Raw genomic sequence first — 21,803 nt, forward strand, 5'->3', positions numbered from 1 at the left:
CGGGAAAAATAAAGACTTGAAACCCATTAGTTAATTATTGATCATTTTCAAAAATTCAGGAAATGCAGAATTGATTTGTTATTTGGCATCTGGGATGAAGGATTTAAAGAAATTAATTGATATATCTCTGGTATTGAAATATTGAGTATTAAGGTAGGTTCAAAAATAACATAATATAATATTCTTTCTGAGTAATTGATAATTTAAATTAACTCTTATCAAAATCTACACAAATGATTCTGTTTTAAGAATTTATGACTCGTAGTGCTCGGTTTCATCGTTTAAATTATTAAGAATATTTTTAATTAATTCTTTATTATGATTAAGAAATTTACGATGTGGCTGCTACTGCAATAACTTAAATTAAATTATTCTGTGTATTGTGCAGCGAGATTTTAAGTCGGAATTAGTTCAAAATAATAATGTAAAAAGTATTAAAATATTCCATAGAGAACATAGTCTATGATCGTTGTACACTTTCCGTACAGTAGCAACTTGCAAGAAAGTGAAAGAAAAAGACAGTGTCAAGCTTATGGAGGTCATACATTGCATTTTTATGCATTTTATATAAATACACACTTATTGATTCGTTGAGAAGCAAAGTTTTACATAAACTAATGTTGTCTGACACTGTAATGAGCAGTGTTATACAGGTATGTGAAAGTATTTTCGTTCATGGTATCGTTAGAATGGTTTCAATGGTTTCATTTCATTACACTGTCATTTGTCAAAACTAGAAGTCAGCATAAATAATTTTGTTTTGCAGAATATTGGACAGATACCGTAGGGATGGCTGACCAATTTTGTTTACGTTGGAACAACTTCCAGTCAAACATTGTAAGTGCCTTGGACTCATTGAAGTGTTCAGAAGATTTGGTCGATGTTACGCTCACCTGTGAAGGCAGAAATATCAAGGCCCATAAAGTCATATTGTCAGCGTGCAGCCCGTACTTCAGGAATGTGTTCAAGGTGAATGACTTAGGACATTAATAACCTTCATATTTATACCCATGAACATATATTATAACACATACTCATGTTTTTAGTTTTCTAGTTTGTTTGACCCTATTACACTAGAAGTGTTCAATGAAAATGCAATTGTTATTATGTGAACATTATGACTTCTATACAATTATAGTTTTATAAATTATCTATTAAGTTTGTGTTTAGAAAATGGGTTTTTAGTATATTTTTCATTGTTTGTGTTATTAGAAATCTTTTATGAGTACCTTCAATATAATATAATACAAACCTACATTTATTGATAAATTAATTTATAGAAGTTTAGTTCTTCATCTCTCTATGGTTTTACACTTTTAATAGAATATGCAATTTTTTTATTTATATATAAACCATAATTCAAAACTTATATTTATCACATATTCCAAAAATAAATCAACTAACACATTTAATAATTTGCTGCTTCAGGAGAATCCATGTCAACATCCAGTTATAATATTGAAAGATGTGTCGGCTGATGATATCGTCAGCCTCCTGTCTTATATGTACCAAGGAGAAGTGTTCATTGAAGAGAGCAAGTTGTCTTCATTCTTACATACAGCTGCACTTCTACAAGTTAAGGGATTAACTGGTGTCACACAGCAGGTATGAAATAAAATTACAAACATATGTAGCTAGTTGTCAACTACAAAAATGTCCAAAGTTTAGTTTTTCATAAAACAAAATTGTGAGCACTAATTATTGAAAGGTTTTTTTATCAGATCAGATTTCATTTTCTACTACACTTTGCTTTACAATATCAACTCTCCTAGCAACATTCGGATTAAATGTTGTCGAGCATTTTTATAAATTGCCAACATTACATTCCAGAACTTTATTAACCATCAGATATATAAAACTTTTACTAAATGGATATTTACTAGTTGACATGGTTTCTAATATTCTTATTTTTACATTACAGAAAGAAAATTTCACATCTCCAAACACATCAAATAAATTATATACACAACTAACCATATCATCAAAGCCACTATTTGGTACTGCTCACAAAGAGATAAAATTGCCAGCTTTAAAGAAAAGACGTAGCAGCACTTCGGACAAACCTAATGATGTTACTATTGGGGAGTGCCCCAAGAGGAGTAGACTATTAGAAACTTGTGATATTTATAGTAGGAATAACCCTCCACCTTTAATAAGACATGATCCACAATATTCAGCAGAAAATAATATTGACAAAAAAACTGATAACAAAATTGAACCAGTTGTGATTACAGCGAATGGAAAAAGTTCTACATCTCAGGTGGGTTAATTTGCATTTACATTTTATTTAAATTATAACTTCAAGTTCTTATCAATCTTCGTATGAAATGCATTTAATCTTAGTAATAAATCACATAAATGAAGTAGTAATTTTTTACTTATCATGATTTTCATTTTAAGGTGAATGCTCAAGGTGACAACATTCCGATAACAATAAAAACTGAACGAACAGATGAAAACAACTCACCATTATCAATAACCACAAACTCTGAAAACGATGATAGCCTACCAGATTATGAGAACAGCATGCTTGCCAGGTCACTTCTATCAGGTATGTAATCTGGCTTTCCAAAATCAGTAAGTGAATAACTGAGTCATCTTTTCTAGGGTTGGCTTCCAGTCTAACTGTAACCGAATGTAACTTAGCATCAGTGTTTTACAAGGACAATCTGCCTATCTGACCTTCCAGACTTCTAACTACCTTTTACGACCACTGTTAGAGATGTGTAAAAAAGAGCTGGGACCTTTAATTTTGCATCTGGTAATTGGTCGTCCCATCCACGGACCGACCGTATAAAGCGTAGCTTAACCTGTGATTGACCATCTTGTGCAGTTAATAACTAATATAATTTTACAGTATATTGTATACTTATGTTTAAATTAGTAATATAGCCTTTCTATTATATTTCAGGAATCAATCCATCTAAAACTGAAGCTAGTGCCAATAACTCAACTGCAAAAAAAGTGTCAAATGTTATGATGGATGTCCACTGCACATCACGGTCTAAAGAAGTTAACACAGATACAGTTACATTTACTACCGCCCCATCAAAGAGTCCCGTCAAAGTAATCATCACTGAAGAACTTCATTTAAAACCAGAAAAAATGTCACCAAAATCTGATGTAGAATATGAGCCCGAAGTGTTATTGTCAGAACAGCAGGATGGAAATGATTCCGACAATACATATACCCAAGAGCAATCTCAAGCCCTTCTGCTGCTGGCAGGAATGTCAAGTGTACCAGCCCTCGGAGGAGGTGCATCAACATCTAAGGATGGACCATCACACCAGGCAACCCATGCAGCAATATGTGGTGATTGTCCACATTGTGGCATGAAGTATTCCAATCAGTCAGCTCTAAAATATCATGTCAGACTAATGCACTCTGACTTGACCAATAGATTATGTTGCTACCTATGTCCGAGGTCATTCACAATGCGTGAAACTTTTAAAGAGCATATGTGGACAAGTCATGGTCAAAGAAATTAAAATTGTATATTTAATTCTGTAAAAATGTGCCTTAGGTATTTTGTTGATTAGAATAAGACATTTGATGATAATTGCAATTAATGAAAAGATGTGCCTTGTGAACGAAAATCAATGCCTTGTAGAAATATATATTTTAGGTCAAATTTTGTGGTAAAGGAGACTGATAGCTTTTGCTTGCATTGAAACGAAAAGTAATACTAATGGTGAAATATTGTATAGAAAGGGCTACTTTAGTCCTAATAAATACAGTTCAGTATTTAAAAGACCTAGTGCAGCTCAACTACGAAATGCAAAGCAGATATGAAGAAATGTTGAATAATACATCTGTTTCCACATTCATACTGTGTTGTAATTACTAAAATTGTTGTCACGTTTCGTGGTGTAAGACTAAAAAGGTGCATTGACCTATAGCATCAATTTGAGTGTTGCTGTAAACACAGCAATCAGCGTGAATTTGATTCACTGTTAAGTGATATACTAGATATAATTGGCTGTATTATGTTTAAGGTTGTACTTTATTATAAATGGTTTGCTTTTAGTTAGCTGTAACTGGTATGTGACCAGTTAAGCCAAGTAAAAATAAATTGAAGAAAATTGTTTTCATATTGGTAATTGTAAGGTGAGAAGTTTACAAAGGCCTTAGTAAGTAAATCTTTTTGATGCTATTTTACAAGTATGAAGTGAATAAGAATGTTGCGAGTTTGTTTTCAATAATGAGGAATCATTATGATTTCTTAAAAGTACCAGTAATTAACTTCAATAAATTTGCTTTACTTTTACAAAAAGGTGCTTAATATCAATTTATTTCTAAGGGTTTAGATTCTTACACGACGAGTGGTGTGAATTTGCCTCTTCAATTCAAGACACTTGCGTTATTCGCCTTAACACTTGCAGATATATAATATCCTTATGGGCCCCGGCTAAGTCGCAACTATAGGAAATGTTCAAAAATATCTGAAAAACGGAAAGCATGTGAATGTAATAACTTTTATTTATAGATATCTCTATTTAGGAATAGAATTTGAAGTTCCAGTATTTTCGAATATTGTTTTGAGCTACCTATGCGTAGGTAAATCATATTCATGTAAAATGATATTAATTTGAAATTTTGTTTAGTTTTGGTGTATTGTGCCAAAATAATTTTATTAAGTTATTAAATTAGTAGGATGTTACTTGGAATTTGTATAAGTTACCTGTAATTCTATTGTTGAAAATAATTATCATTTGAGTTTTTAGATTTTACACTAGGTTTAATTTTTATATCTAAGTTTTGAAGTAGTTCGACGAATGCTTATCCTGTTATCTCATATATTTTATAGAGCAAATTGTTTATTTAAATTACTCCAGCGAATGCCATTAGTGAAAATTGTTAATTATTTTATGAAAACCTATAGACCAGTAGGTATAGTATAGATCTATCGAATCTTCTTAGTTTTAGATTTATTTATAGTTAGATTTAGGTACTATTATTTTATATTTGCGGTAATATAATATTGTTGGATATTTTATTCAGAATTTTACAAGATTTACATGATTTTAAATATGTTATAAATAAAAGTATGCTTCATACATAAAATTATTTTATTTTTAAACAGCAAATTCCCTTATGTTGGTAATGGTTTGGTAATACGTGATTTAAATAAAAAAAGTAGGATACTGAAGACGCACGTACTTATTCCTGAACAAAATCTGGGTATTCCTTAAGAGGAAGGGTCGCTAGTTCATCACGTTTGTTAGAATGGAATGCATAGCTCGCATGGTGTGCCTCATGATTGAATCAATAGAAAAGTAATGAGAACGAACTTTGTTTATGATGTTCTCTATATTTCGATTGGGGTTTGTCATTTCATGAAAGTTTTCTTTACAAAGAGATGGTTCAACCTTCGATTTGATGAACCTTGAATACTACACACCACAACACCAATTGCAGTGTCATTGCCGAGGTTTAGATACTCACAGCGTAGGTATACCTATAAAAATGTATTTAGGAACTCATTTATGTCAAATACACTCATTTGTTTTATGCCAACACTCGCGTATTTTTATGACCTCGCGTTTATGATCAATTTACAGCCTAACGTGGTGTTAAGACAGATCTTGTTTTTTAATACTACGTATTTCAGTATCTAATAGAAACATAAATAAGTCATAGGTATTAATCTTTTGGGTTTATATTATTGGGTTTATACGCTTGGCAAGTTGGCTCTGTAGCGTCAAAAGGGTGAAAAGGGCAGCTGTCGAAGTTTGCACCGTATTTAGAGATTTTTCCAGTGCACGGTGTTTTCTGTGCTCGCGAGAGAATAAGCATTTGTCTTATTTCTAGTAGTATTTCTCATCTCTACATTGCCTCGACAATGAAGCTTTAAAACTACCTAAGTCTGTGAAAATACTGTCGATCTGAATATTCTATTGATTTTGCTAGTTGGTACCTACTACGTACCTTTAGCTATATGAGTCGTTACGTACCTATGCTATACCTACATTCTTTCCTTAGTAAACAATGCTTGTATCTAGCAGGTATCGGACATCAAGCATTCTATTGACTTAAGATCATCTTACCATTTAAATTAACGTAAAATATAATGATAGGTACTTAAAAGTTTGATAATGTTAATTAAGTGTAAAATTACGCATAAATTCATTTTATTATACATTTACATTTTATACGACGATTAAAAATAGAAGAGAAGGTATATCTAGTCTATGATCAACAAGAAACTGAATACTTCTTACGGTTATCATCATGAGTGTCCGTTAAATACGACTATTTTTTACTACGAGAATAAGAATAAGAATAATTTATTGCTTGAGAGTTAAATTTTTTATAACATTCATCAACAGTAGTCCCCAAGCTTTTAGTTTCGAAAAGCGACCGTCCACACAGTTCGTTGTAGAGACATCATACGTAACACTGGTTGGCATGAGAAACGTAGGTATTCCTTAAAACGGAAATAATGTTTGAACGAGCTGTGAGAGTTACCACCACAGGCTTAAAATCCTTTAATTAAGTCCAGGTTGAGGCAATGACGAGGCGGTTGTCTCGAGACGTTACAAGTCTGACATATCTCCACGCCGTGCTCTCAGCGTAGGTTGTAGACACTCCATTTTCGTCAACCGCAAATAAAATACTCAATAAGCTTATATATACCTCACCCTTCATTATTTAAAGCTGTATATAAGAACCAACCTACCCAGTACCTAGCAGTGCTTTATACTACCTATCTACTTAGATCATTCAGTGATGAAAAACATCATTCAGCAGAAAAAAGTACATTTACTCTCTACTTTACGCCTTTTGAAACCTTTGCAGGTATCATGGTCACGGGCAGACTGGTTTCAAAACGTCGGGAACTAAAATCTAAAATTAAACCGCGATAAAATCCGTAAAAGTAGTTTCATTTCAATTCTAAACTTATTTTAAAGTCCGAAGGGAATTCATAATATTACGAAAGAAAGCCGAAGGATTATACATCAAATTAAAGGATATGCACAGGTCATATAAGGTCGCATTGCGGCACGAGAAACTGCACGAATGACTTACACGATATATATAAATCTTAGCAAGCCATGCTGATGCAGACAGGTCAGGGGTAGGAGATTGAATTTTTGTGCGTGCGATCTTGCTCGTCACGCCCCCTAGCAAGTGAAATGAGCGTCAAATACCGTTTTCTTTACGTAGTTATCCTACAAACCCTTTAAAAGATCACGTATTTAAAAGGTTGTCTTGATCATAGTTTTTATAAAGCTAGTAATTAATTAGATTTGCATTCCTTATGTTATAGTAATCAAATCAATTAATGTAGGTAAACCCTCTTCCACTGCACTACGGAGAAAGTAAGCTTTCGTAACACCTTATTTATTCATTTAACGTAAATGGCATATTTTGTAAACAAAAGGTCATAAAATTACGATATCAAATATACATTCTCAAAAGTCAGAATTCAGTGAACCATAAGAAACGAGCGCAAAAACTAAAAAGTAAAAGCCCATAATATAACACAACTGACTCAAATGTTAATTTCCTTTTGTTTCACATAGAATAGTGAGCACTGAGCACATTGGTCGTATTGTAACACTAAGTTATGTACAAGTGTAGGCAGTCTGTGGGTAGGTGTAAGGGCGTTCGAGGAAGCCCCTTAATGCGGAGACAGCTCCGTTGGGACGCTATTGATCGTCATCCGTCGTCAGTGGCCGAGGCGCCCCTATTGATTCGCCGCAATCTGCATGATAACCCGCGCCTGGCTTCTCTACTACACAACATACATTACAACACAATTACCGAGACACATTTATTGACGATATTGCTATGTAACGCGCTATTTAGATGTACATTGTTGTTTGATTGAAATATTTTGTGTGGTTTTTTTTTGCTGAATCACATAGCAACAAAAACGCCCTTGAAGACTAAATGTAGAGCCTCTATTAATATTAATCATAACATAATGACTATAAATATGGAAAAAAGTAGTTAATCTAATATAATATGTAGAATAAATAATTTTAATGCATTTGTAAAGACGTTGTAAATAAAACATAATAAATCTATCTGGCCTTATTGAATAGGTATACTCTACTAAGCAAAAGATAAATCACTCTATTGATGATTCAATCCTAAATACAAACACAATATAAAAAAAAATCACTGAAGGAAAAACAAACTTTATCAATACTGAAACTGAGTGAAATTCTTAAAGTGAATTTTGAATCTTCGCGCCGGCGCGTGTTCCTCCTCAGAGGGAACTGACTCCTGTAAGTAACTTGATACGTATATGCTATGTGTTCCTACGTAAGTTTAGAAAGATGTATCACAGACGAGCGACCTACGTACAATCACGCCTTTTCCTAACTCGAGGGGCGCAGGACTTAACTATGTCTCTTAGTATGACTTTTTTTATTTCGTTTTTCAATTCAGGCTCATTCCTTTGCGTTTTATTACTACTCTGTATCTGTATAACAGAAAAAAGTTGGTGTATAAGCCCTTTTGAGATTGATATAGGATATTGATCCACGCTCCCAATTCCTTTTCAAGAAATTACTGGATGTTGCAATAGTTTGAAATGTTAAAACTTCAACCGACTTTAACGAAAGGCATAATATGTGTTGTTTCCAAAAAAAACTTTATCTAATATCAAATTATCATTGCAGCCCTAAAAAAGTTCTATTTTGAACAAAATTAATTAATTTAGCTAATGTAGAGCCAATGAAAATGCTCTACCAGTTAAGTGAGTTGATCGCAGTATTACTATAAGTATAAGTAATTGAAACATGCAACTACGTATAAGAAAGGTAGGCTTTTAAATGTTTAATTGAGACAATGATAATGTTTCGCGACAAACAGTACATAGGTCGTTTATTTTTTTAAAGTTTGCAAACTTATGAAAGTTTTCACCGGATGCTCGGACGAATCTGTGCGTAGATATGTAACGTACTTATTTATGTCAACCATGAAAGTGCGTTAATGTCTGATTTCCTGTTGAGTTTGAAAGTTTAGTTTGGTATCAGCACAGGCAGTGGCAGCCGAAGGACGAAAGACGGAGGGCGAGGCGCGGGTGATGCGCCACATGATTGTCGCCGATGTGGGTCACTGCCGCCTACGCGCAATTCGATAAAACTTTGCAAGTATCCACCACCTGACTACAACAGGGCGCGAGTCTCGTACTCCAAATAGTTCTAACTAAACAAAACTTTTTTGTTTGTCAACTCAATTCGTTCATTGAATACTGCAGAATTATATTCAAATAAAATTATAGACGTCAATAACCGTAGCGAAAATTATTGAAGAAGACGACTAATAGTAAAACTTATATATTGTAACTGAAAAGCAGTCATAAAGCGAGCAGATATTTTGATAACTAGCGACCGAGCCTCGGGAATATCTAGTGAAAGTGTGTAGGTACTAATTAATAGTGCAAAGTATCGATCAATCGTTTCACCATGGTTCTAAATATAAAATTCCGTCGGGGAAGACAAAGTTCGCGCGCAATACGGGCGCAGGCAGGTAGTGCGGGCGGCGAGGGCACGCGGCGGGCGGCCGCGGGCGGCGGCGGCGTATCGATTCCGCGACGCCTTCAGTCGGCGTCCGTCGAGCGCCGCGCTGCGCCGAGCCGCCGGCGAGCGGGCGTCGCCCCTCCTCGCGGCCCGCGCCCCGCAACCGCCCTCGTCCATGGAATCTCTCGTCGTCGCCGGCAAACTCGAACGACCTCTTTTCGCTAACTAACGTCGCACCCGCGTCCGATTCCCGCCGCGAAACTGCGCTCGATCGCGTATTTATCGCACACTGAAATATTTTTTTGGAGTTTAGTAAAAATATAGAGAATCTTTATTTAATAGTTTTAAAATAATAGGCGGTCATTTTCATACAACATTTAATTTATTTTCTTGGGAAAGTGGGCTTAAAGTCATGAACCTGGACAGTTTCGTGGAATAGTGGTAGGATTGTCAGAGCGCAAGAGTTCGGTGATGTGGCGGTTCGCGCCAAGGCGAGGATGTCGGACGTGGCGGCCTGCGAGTGCGCTGGCGGGCGCGTAGGGCCTGCACTATGGACTGCTGCAACTACGGCGAGTACCGCGGGCCGGCGCAGTACGGCGCGGGCGCCTGGGATGGCTACGGCGGGTATGCGCCGCTGCCCTACGCGCCCTACGCGCACGGCTACTACGCGCCGCACGCGCACGACCCCTACGCGCGCTACTACCGCTATGACTATCCCAGCCACCATATGCACCACGACCATGTCATGCCGATGGGTTGGTATTCTTGTTAAACTATTTTAGAAACTCTTTACTCTATCAGCTCTATCTAGCACTAAGTTTAACCGACTCCGAAGAACGAGGTAATTCTGTCTGCGATGATGTGTGTATGTTTCAAAGTAAAGGCACATTTTCATGACATGATTACTAACATGAGTAATAGTAGATACTAATTATTTCTTAAAAGGCGTGTTAGGATTTTGCATGATAATCAATACATTTATACTTATACAACAAACCTAGTTCCATCGCAGCCAGCAGTACTAAACTATAACCAAAATTAATTGTTTGAATTTCCGACAGTCAAACTTTAAAGTTCCTGAAGGTACTGCATTATAATGATAGGATCAAAAAAATTGTAGTCTTACTCGTGATTTAAATGATTTGTAAATATTGATTTTGGAAATAGAAAGAGTAAAAATCACTATTTGTGTAGCATATTTCCCATCCTTTTTTATTCTTACGTCCGTTGCTGTTAATGTTAAATAGAGAAAACTTTTAGAGAAGTTTCGCATAAGTCTATGGGATAAGAGGAGCAAATGATAGGTTACTGGTTAAAACATAATCAAATCCTAGTATTAATAGTAGGAATTTATAATTTATTATAATAAATAATGTAAAGATATTAATTTAATTATTAATATAAATGTAATAGACAAAATTTAAGGACGTTTGTCTGAGCAGCATTAGAATGCCCATGCGGTCTGTACTGTAGCAACTATAACATGTATTTCTACTAATTCCTTCAACGTAATTGAATTACAAGTATTGAACTATTTCACGTATATTACACATAACGTCGGGTTAGTAAGCACAACAACATGCCTAACGATCACACGGAGTGTGCGTCGACCTGAATTTGTTTACCAATACGAGAGAGATCGGAATCCGCGCGCGTGGCGCGAAGCGACATTCTGAACAATGAAGAATGAAGTAAGAATTAATGTTTACGTTTGGGCGGATTTCTCGGTGTCTACGTCACGTGTCGATGTCGGAGGCCGCGGGGGTGCGGCGCGCGGGAGGGGTGCGCTACAGGTGGTCGCGCCCCCGCCCCCCGCCGCCACCCCCCCGCGCCGCAACGCGATTGATCGCCTGCACAGCACAGCCACTCTACATATTGACCGGGGTACTAACACTCGTGCCGCTATCCACTCTCAACTCTTTACAAATGCTACGTAAAACGCGAAACGAATTTCGCACACTTGACGACATTTCACGACGGTTTATTTTATCAGCAAATGCATTCCACAACTTTAAGCTGACGATGCAATAAAAAGATATCTTGTTTATGAAAACAATTGTACGCGTCCAGCATTAAAAGACGTCATCGCTAGGTCAGCGATTAATGAATATGCAGATGGAGTTATTTGCGCAATTTAATCCAACAACAAACAATTTGTATTTTAATGCTGTTTAACGAATGCGCCTATTTGCCACTTTTAAGCTGAGTTATGATTGATATTAGCACAAAACAACAGTCGGAAAGAAAGAGCATAATCTTTTAATGAGCCAGGTCGATTTTGATTTAAATTTATGCTATAACTGCTATTTCTGAAAAAATATTTGGACAAAAGCATATGTATATATGGATATTTCATGGGGATATAAAAGCTGGTTCCAAAATGTTTCAAAATATAAAGTTTCGAATTCCAATAATTATTCAAATAAATTATAATAAAAATGAAAACAACTTGTCGGAATGTCGAACTATCTAATGCGTGCCAGCCTCGATTTTCACGTGATACATTGATCTGAATTTGAAGTATTTCTTGTATGTATGTGAGCTGGCGGTTTTACACATCAGTACTAATAAGTACCTATGTAAACCCTATAAATTGGTGGACAATCGAAAAAGAATACCAATTTTATGTGAAAGGAATAATTGTTCTTACAACAAATTTACTTCTTACCTAACTAATTAACATGAAAATTGCAAATATATAATTCTGTTTGCAATGTAGGTCGTCAAAATCATGCGAACATGTCTCATATTCTGCTTACAACAGTAACATCGCAATGACGTAGTTGCAAAGTATCGTACGCTCATGCTCACGGCCACGGCTTCGATTGCCGCATCGGCACATATGTGTACCTATAAAATACCTATCATCGATTTAAAACTGAATACCACGATACATGGTAAATGCAACTTTAGTACGATCTTACAACTGCCTAAGCTTGCACGATTTATTTTGGATCAAAATCTTTAGTGATCAGTTAAGAATTAGCCATGCATAGATCTGTTGACACGATCGCAATGAGATGTATGTTAAGTTTTTATACTTTTTATTTACTTACTATATAAATCTGTTATCTAAGTTTTGTAACAACTAGCATTGCAGATTGTGAACCTATTCGACTTTATAGAGTGCACTGACTTGCAGGTTAGGCATGTCTATGATGATTCCTGTTGACGAATGATGATGTGTTCGTAATTATAACAATACACAAGTGTAAAACAATGCGTTTGTGTATAGATTACGGCGGGTACGCGACGAAGGAGGCGCGCGTGCGTCGCTCGCTGGCGCGGCGAGAGCAGCGCGCGCACACGCCCGCTCAGCACTTGCCTCTACCGCAAACGGTCAGTATACCTTGTCATTTTGTATGTATTTTAGCTTTTAAAATCATCTTAATCATGTGACGTTTTGTACAGCTTTTCCGGTTATCCCTATTCCTTATGAAAATATTTGAAAGTAAGCTGACACATGCACGTTTGTCGCCAATGATAAATTTTATAATTTGATTTATACGGGCATCCCTTAGCAAAACCTTAAAAAGTAAATAAATCGCATTAAATCTTGACGGACGTTGTCAAAGCTAAACGCTTACGAATTTTTTTTTCAAAAATTCTTATTCCTCATAGCCTTTGAAAGCCAATAAGCGTAACCTAGATATTTATTAGAATTATTTGCGATTTTTGGAGCAGTTATCGAGAATTTTAACAAAAAAACTGTGATAGAAAATCCGGTTTCCTTAATTAAAACGATTATAACAATGACTGATACAACAAAGAGTTTACTATGCCTAAATAATGCTAGCTTACAATTCTGAAAAGCTAAAGAATCAGATCCGTCATATACTTCACCTAACAGTCAATATTTTTGAATGAATCTAAAAAACACATCAATGAATTGTGCTCTTAATCTTACACGAGAAACATTTGCATACGACAAAAATAAACCTTTTATCACTGATCATTGGTTTATTGTGTTGTTACATTTCAAAGAGATGAATATAAATAATGTATTGAGTTGACTTCGTCGTCTGACAAACGAAAACAATTACATGCCCTATTCCCCTTAGCTGATCCTTACAACATGCTCAAGAACGCCAAGCCCCTGATACATATCTATTATCCAGACAGACTGAAGCAGCGTGTAAACATTGTCTTACAATGAACTATGGAAATTGTATGAATGCAAATATGTTGCATCAAAGAAATAGTCACTTATCTGTAATCTGTAAACGTATCTTAAGGTCGCAAGCAACAAAAGCAATAAAACGTAGTTATATACACGTAAATACAACGTCGATAATTCAATAAATAACTTAGAATTATAAATAAAGTTTCTTAAGAACGAAACACTGTTTATAAATTACGTAGAATACGCCATCGGTATTCAAAAAGACTAGTTGAAATTATGTAGGTCAGTGTCAGAGGACAGTTGACATCCTCACTCGCGACTAACGTTCACTCTTTTGTGCTACACACGTGTATTATCAATCGTAAGCATTGCAGATAGAGTTTAAATTCAACCGACGCACTATACAATTCCGTCAGGGAAAGTTTGCGGTGCAAGTACTGAAATGACAGCTCATTGAAAACAAAAGTGTGTTGTAGACAAAACAAAATAATAATGAAATGTAAACTCCTAAGCAATTTAAACTAAGTAACGTATTTAAATTAAGGAATAACTAATTAGTTACAGCGTGTGCTTGTGTTTTACAAACTAATTAGTTTGATAGAAGAGAACGAAACTTGAAGTTAGCAACACTTTGTTTTGTTATTTATTAATTGAAAATAGTCACGTATGAAAAAAGGATACAAATAAAACGAGAAGGTCAACTTAGATTTAGATATTCAACTAGTAGGAATGTTAACAAATAATCGAGCCATAAGTGGTATCATTACGGCGGCGTCATATTACGAGAAAAGTGAGCGTCACAAAGGCGCTAATGAGGGCGGGGAGGGGCCTGGCTGCGAGGGGTGCGGGGGGTGGGCGTGTGGGGAGGGGGGCGCTGTCGGCGGGGGCGAGAGGTGGAGGTGGCCTATGAAAGCTGTCAGCGGTTGATTTTTCCGAGTGTCGTGGGCGCCGCGCTGATCGATAAGTCACGTGGTTCGCGCGCTCGCCGCTTGCCGCTCGATAGTTAGTTAGCCTCTGCAAATCTCCCGTCACTATTCCACTTCCCCACACATGAACAGTTTTAAGGATATTTCAGCTTTATGTAGAGACTAATTCTTTGTTAACATGGATTGTTACAAGTTTACTTGCTTCTGTAACAGCTTCTTCAACTAACAGCGTTAAGTTGCACATGTTCTGTAATTAAAAAATAAAATGAAAAGTCGTCTCGTATGTGTGCATAAGTGCATAATGGGGTTAAATAATGAAATAGCGTTTGAAATTTTTATCACCTTATACTGGTGTAAACATATATATTTAATAGAAGAATAATAAATACAAGGGCCCACTAATATCACAAACATATTTTAATTCATCAGCATAAACAATCAGTATAAAAATTTTAATAATATCATTGTAACTGCACTAATTCTTATGAATAGTTACTCCTTAAATTACATTTATTACACACATAACATAAACGTAAATAATATATTACAAATTCAATAAATAATTTGACGACATGAATAAAATAGTAACAAGTTAATAAAATAAAATAAGGTTCATAACAATGAAGTAAACTTTAAAGTTGAAAGCGCGTAGCACCGTAGCCGTGGCGTAGCAGCGTAGCACAATTACCTCGACGTATGTTCGTTGATTTAAAGTTACATGAATGCAGGATCCAAATAATATTTGATAAAGAGATAGAAGAAGAATTCTATTGTTTATTTTTTGTGTTTTTTTTTGTTTGGTTGTAATGATTTGTAAAGGTGTATTGGTGACGTGTGATGATGAATTCAGTTGGTGCAACGCAACGTTGCACAGGGAGTAACGGACATCGATCGGCTGCGCGTCCACCCCGCCCCCTCTCGCCCTCGCGCCACACTAAACATTATCTCGTGTACAGGTTGTGTGTGAAATATGTGCATATTTCATATGTACCCTGTTATATATCTTATCAAAAATACGCCCGCGAAAATTCCATTAGAGTTACGAAAGTATTTTAGGATTTTTTTGACTTTTTTTTGTTCTTTACTTTTTTTTCTAAAAATATTTTAAATAAAGGAAATAATGAACTTTGTTTGAAATTAGAAGTAAATTAAAAATGAATGAACCTCTGTCGTAATCAAATGTATTTATTATAAGTAATAGCAAACCCAAACGTTTGTAAATTATCAAAATGATTATTTTGTCAAATTATTAAAATGGTTTTTAACAAACGAAAACCTTAATTTTTTAAGAAAAATAATAAGTTTTGGATTATGATTATAATCGTAATTTATCGTAGTTTTTAGTACATAAAGACAGAGAATATTACATTACATTTTCCTTGATTGTTAATCACTAAATGTAGTTAATTAATATCCAATAGATTTCTTCATTGGTGTAACAAGTACACTAATTAAAACCCGTCTGGTTTTTACTGGTGGGGTGCGCAGAACTGCGATCCATATCAATATCAAGTGCAGCGGGGCGCGCGACTATGTGTAGCCTATACAGGGTGTATTCAATTTAAACTAACATTTTTTAGCATGATTTATTAGAAGCAAACGATGAAAAGGAGAGTTCTAAGAAGCTATTAGATACACAATATTCGGCTTTGAATAAACATTCCAATATATTCGTGGTATGTTTTTCTTTAATTATAATAAACAAGAAGTTTTTATCGAACTTCGATTGTTCCCATTATTTTCGACAAATTAAGTCAAAGCATAATTAATTTTTCCCGTGCAAGAATTTTAAGGAACTTTAATCGTTAATGTTGCGCAGTAATGCGACAGTCTGTCCTCAATATTAATCCAACATTTTGCGCATTCAAAGTGTTGGAGCTTGTGGCTCTACGTATTGCCACAAAATATATGCACAATCACTCAAACTTCAAAATATTCGTAGGCGCTGTTCGGGGAAATTTGTCCCGTGTGGGAATCGACCCCGCGACTATGCGCAGAAGGCTACCCAGCCACTGCGCTAAGGTCCCACACATCGCGCTCGGATTTTGTGTTCGCCGTTGGGTCGGATCAATGTTCACAGTTCAGACACTATCGACAAAATGTTATTTGGGCTCTTTGTCGTATCACGAGTTTTGTTATTCCATATTCTTGAATAATGGCGATGATCTGAATGATGACGATGCAATTAACTCATTATTAATTAGATTGATATAATATGTAGTTTGATAGTTCGCAAACTTTAAGATTTTACTCCTGTTTAGATTGAACTTACAAACTTGTATGTTTTTAACACCGTACCTCTCCTTATTATTATTTAAGAAGTATTTAAAAAAGGGAATATATATTAATTAACATTTTAAAACATGCATAGAGAGAGTCTCGAAAGCAATCAGTCAAATATTATGTTTTTCATAGTTTACATGCGTTTCCTTTTTTATAGTTATAGTAGATATGTAGTTACTGTTATATAGCTGATGATTTCCATCTCTCGTGGAACAGACAGAAGGGGTGTAAGGGAGACAAAAGTTTAGAAGTATCGGAAGTGATCTTAACGTCGAGTTCTCTTGTTGTCTGTTAGCCGAGCTGTCTGAATCGATAAGTACGCGAACGATAGACGGTCCCCCATTCAGTAATCAATGCCGCGAAGCCACATTCTGTTTTTACCTTTCTTGAAATAATTACTGCTTTAGTTATAGAATTTACTTATTTTAATTCTGGTTTAGGTAGAGTCTGGTACACATTTTTTAACAATAGACGACGTTTGACAACCTAAGTAACTCATTAGTAACGCAAACATTGCGAAAATAATATAGTTAAGCGTTTATTAATTCCCGCTTTTATCCCTGTCTTAACAGATTTGATAGCAGAATTAATGATATTTAACGGGATAATTTCACTAAAGTTGCTATTTGCATTTCCAGCCACCGCTAGAATGTGGAATGAACGGTCGGGGTCCCGCGTACTGCGAACCGCAGATGTGGCCACATTATCAGGTACGCTTGTTAAACGTGTTTCATATTATTAAGGCAGTTCACTACTTTGAATAAAGATTTTAGTTATTTAACGGATGTCTTGTTGGATGTATTGGGCTTTCTAATACATGTACAATTAGTAAAAAAACGTTTTTAAGGACACCTGTTAGTAAATAAACTTTAAATTAGTGTACTTCAATGATCTTATGATTTCAGTTTAATGTATATAAATGTGTATTTTTGAAAGATGGGTGTCATGGGTGGTGGCAGTTGGAATGGCGCTAACGCAGCTAACGGCGGGTGGGCCCCGCGCAATGCGTGCTCGCGTGACCATATGCGGTATCCTCCTGAATGCCGACCAATGAAGGTTATTAATGAACACACTCTTTAATATTGTAATGTCAACATTTATAATACTCGATGTCGTACTTTAAATCATGCAGCTTTGTCAGGAGATGATTGGAGTAGTATTTGACACTAAAAAGTTGCACAGTACGGTATCTATATTTTAACAGAATATATCAGATGCCAAATTGGTGTATCCCTTAGTGATATTTGGGCTAACGTTGTTTATATCATGATTTCAGGCTGCTCATCTGCATAATCAAAATCAGGCATGCCAACAAGACGGAAGATCAACGCCATATCCTGTGTATGAGGAGACGCCGTTCAACGGAGAGGGTCGCCCGAGACAAAGGAACACGCCGGAGTTTTCGGCGGGCGTTACGCAGAGCGAGGGCACGCGCGGCGCTCGCGAGCGGTTCCCGGCAGAGCCGCGCCGCTCCCCTCCGGAGGAGAAGCGCCCGCCGCTAGTACCGTTGCCTGCTTTTCAACAAGCATTCGGGTCCACAGAGATCGGGAAATTCGCCGAGGCGTTCAGCCGGACCGAGGTGGCGGTGGACGACACCTCCGCCGACAACTTCATGTTCGACTCGTTCCCCGAGTGGGACGGCTCCGTCGAGCCTCAATGGTCCTCCCAGCCTCCCGCGCCGCCGACCTCTCGTGAGATCAAATGCGAAGATAACTTTTAAGTGGTCTTCGCTCTAGCTCTAATTCGTAGGCAAATTGCCTTCTAGTTAAATTAGTAAAAATTGTAGTTCCACCACCATGTTGCCAAAATGAGTAGAAATGAAATGAGGAGTTGAATGTCATAGAACTATTATGATATGATGTCAAAATACTAAAGTGTACGAAAATTTAATCGACCGGATAAAATAGTGGTGTGACTTTTAATTCATATATAAACTAGATTATTAATTAGTTATTCCCTTTAACTAGTTCTAGGCCGATCTTCAAAAACAAGAAATATTATTGAAACGAGGAAGTGGAAATGTTAGGTACTGCATATAGGATAACAAATGAATCATGACTCAATGTGCCTTTATTCGGAGAGCCCGGCCGCTACTCGCGCGGTGTCGTTCGCCCCGTTCTGCGTTGCTATGTACGACATATAATTACAATAGCAATTATAGGGACCAACGTTTAGACAAATATACACGACCCTGTCGCGTGCACGATCGCTGCGCAATAAGCTCAACGAAACACTTTATGAATCTGGAATTATAATAAAATTCTAACAACAATAACTTAAATTTAAAATGAAAACAAAAGACAAATTGGTAGCTTGTAATTAGCATTATCAGAAAACGTAAAGCTAAATCTTAATCTTTCACAAGCGAATAACTGTTCCCTTAACTCGATATTATCTTTCTCAAGCTCTCTTTAAATATTCTGTAATTAGACATACTTTTGTCATAAGTATAATAAATTGGATTTTAGTTTCCATTAAAAAAAAATTGGATAATTAAATAAATATACTTAATATTTGAAGGGGCTCTAAGACGCCGCGCGGACTTATTATAAACAATCAAAATTTTCAGGAACTAAACTGAAGCAAGTCATGGATGTAGGTATAAATAGGTAGTTAAATTTGATAAAATTTTTAAAGAGATTACTTATGAATAAAATGGCTTTTTAATTGAATATTTAGGGGTCCAACAACGTTGAAGTAAAGTGTTTGTCGTGATTTTAAATTGACATTTAGGATCACTGCGGAAGATGGCATCAAGTAGGTACATTATGAATACCCATCGGTAACCGAGTAGTACCTGCCTGGATTAATAATTTAACATAATATGTGTTGTTAATTTAAATTATTACGTTAATCGTTGCTAAGTAGCTTCTGATATAGAAACTACGAAAATTGAGTTTTATAAATAATTAGTGTCTGTGATAGAATTGTTTACGTGTATGTGTTATAATATAGGTTGCTATGTATACATTTGTCCTATGTATTAAACATTTGGTATTTTTGTTTAAGTCTGCAATGTCATAGATAAACCATTATCCTAGCTTTCCATACATATTGATGATGCAAAGTTCGTTTACAATTAGATAAATATCAACATTCCCGTTGTTTATACTTTTGATCCACAACGAATCCAAATCCTGATGTAAAACAAAACAATAACATATGATCGTTCGAACTATGGCTATGTTTGCACTAATCTATAATCTGATTAATCAAACTGATGTTAGTTAATTTGTTTCGAGCTTAATATTCAAATAAATTATCTTGTTACAATGCGGTGCAAGGATAATAGTAACTTCCAATGGTCTTCATTTTTATAGAGGAAACATGTGTGTCAGTATTTTCGATCTCTTTCGATTAAAAAAAAAACCAGCAAAATTAATGGAGTGCCTTACGTATTTAATATGATATGAAATTAGGATGAATGAATTTTATTCTAGCATAATTTGATGAAACACCATAATATAATAGCGTAATGAAACTTCTTTTAAATCGAGTATTTCATAAATTGTTAGATATTGTAATGAACTTAATAAGAGTTATTTAATGATTATCTTTACATGTATTATCATAAATATCTATTATATATTTAAAATAATTGTGGTGTGCACTAAATTAATTTATTGCAAAGTTTATCTATTTTTCGTTTGTTATTATAACAAGTAGAAAGAAACGAAGGATGAGTTTAGCGCCTAGGGTTTATATTTAAGATTAAATTATTCCAATTGTATTTATTTAGTTATAGTTCATTCAATTTAGGTATGAATTTGAGTAATACCGTGTACACCATTTCTTCCGATTTTGAAAATTATTTAGAGTGAACAAAATATTAGGATGAATTATAATTTTATACATAATTATATTATAGCGAGGCTTACAAGAGTGTGACGACTTTAAGTGAAAGCTTAAGTGTTGAGCGCTGTGAGCCGACATCAAAGAGACACCTCACACCACGGTGGTTATTATAAGTATGATAATGAAATACAAATGTAGCCAGTGCCACGTAAATCATGTGTATATGATATACCTATACATCTCCTTAGATAGTCCTATTGTTATTTGTTTAAGTACTAGAAAGGAATATAATTTCTACTGTAGAGAGATGTAATGACCGTAATATAAAGTTATAACGATATAATATAGGTGTTCACAAATAGAGCTTCCCGAACGACTATCTCACAATTTTGTCTACCATCAAAGTTTTTGTGTGTTATTCTCGTATTACCTAAGTACCTAATGCTTCTCGAATCCATGTACTTCTATTTGTTAAATATGTAATGAACCTCTTAGTAATACTTCATTTATCTGTCATTGGACCCCTTGTCCGTTAGAGTGAATCATTCGGTAATAGTTCATCATTAAAATCTTAAAGTAATTATTCCAGCATTGTTTTAGTTTCATAATCTTTCCAATTTACTGTACTTACCACAAATAGATTCAAGGAAATTATCACGTAGGGGTATCTCGAACTTTTTCTCGTTAATTTAACAGACAAATAGCTAAAAAATATTTAAATAAATAAATGACTGTATAATGAACTTAAATCTTTTTAAAATATTGTAGATTTTAGGCCTCCATAGTTTTTTACCTATTGCTGAGGTCGGGTATGAGTGAATTGTTCTTGAGTTATTTAATTTCGTTAAAGAATATTAGGCCAACAAAATTTTGATGCGTAAGTTTTACGTAAATTTGTTGAGGCAGTTAAAATTATTGAACAAAAATATTTAATGAAAAATATTGTACCTAGTTATAATTATTCTTAACCTTGTAAATACATACTTAATTATATTTTGAATGTTTCACTCATATCAATTTAGAAAATCTGTTTTATTAGCAAATTGTAAGGTTTTGAATCCGGAAACACTGAAATGTTTGATTTATGAACGTCGATGTACGATTTAATAAACACATTGTACCGATAACATTTGTGCGTTTTATTTAACACACACATACACAGATATCTATATATGTCAGATCAATGGGTGTTCTATACT

The 21,803-nt window shown here is 35.2% G+C and overlaps 2 protein-coding genes across 3 annotated transcripts; both read left to right on the plus strand.

Moving 5' to 3' along the window:
- The first annotated feature begins 475 nt into the window (after positions 1–475).
- Positions 476–4,763, plus strand: LOC113494994 (protein abrupt-like). Its single transcript, XM_026873547.1, has 6 exons — positions 476–653; positions 767–969; positions 1,429–1,605; positions 1,922–2,260; positions 2,401–2,551; positions 2,912–4,763. The coding sequence occupies exons 2-6, from the start codon at positions 790–792 to the stop codon at positions 3,487–3,489; spliced, it is 1,425 nt and encodes a 474-aa protein (XP_026729348.1). The 5' UTR covers positions 476–653; positions 767–789; the 3' UTR covers positions 3,490–4,763.
- Positions 4,764–10,027: 5,264 nt separating this feature from the next.
- LOC113494926 lies at positions 10,028–21,733 on the plus strand. 2 transcript variants are annotated; one of them, XM_026873458.1, is made up of 5 exons: positions 10,028–10,232; positions 12,713–12,816; positions 17,448–17,519; positions 17,746–17,865; positions 18,086–21,733. In XM_026873458.1, exons 1-5 carry the CDS (start codon positions 10,028–10,030, stop codon positions 18,527–18,529), a joined length of 945 nt encoding a protein of 314 aa, XP_026729259.1. In that variant the 3' UTR covers positions 18,530–21,733. The 2 variants fall into 2 exon arrangements, with proteins under 2 accessions (XP_026729259.1, XP_026729260.1); XM_026873459.1 differs by lacking the exon at positions 10,028–10,232 and adding an exon at positions 11,905–12,499.
- The last annotated feature ends 70 nt before the right edge of the window (positions 21,734–21,803 follow it).

This window comes from Trichoplusia ni, chromosome 6, assembly GCF_003590095.1.
Source record: "Trichoplusia ni isolate ovarian cell line Hi5 chromosome 6, tn1, whole genome shotgun sequence".
NCBI classification, from domain to species: Eukaryota; Metazoa; Arthropoda; class Insecta; order Lepidoptera; family Noctuidae; genus Trichoplusia; species Trichoplusia ni.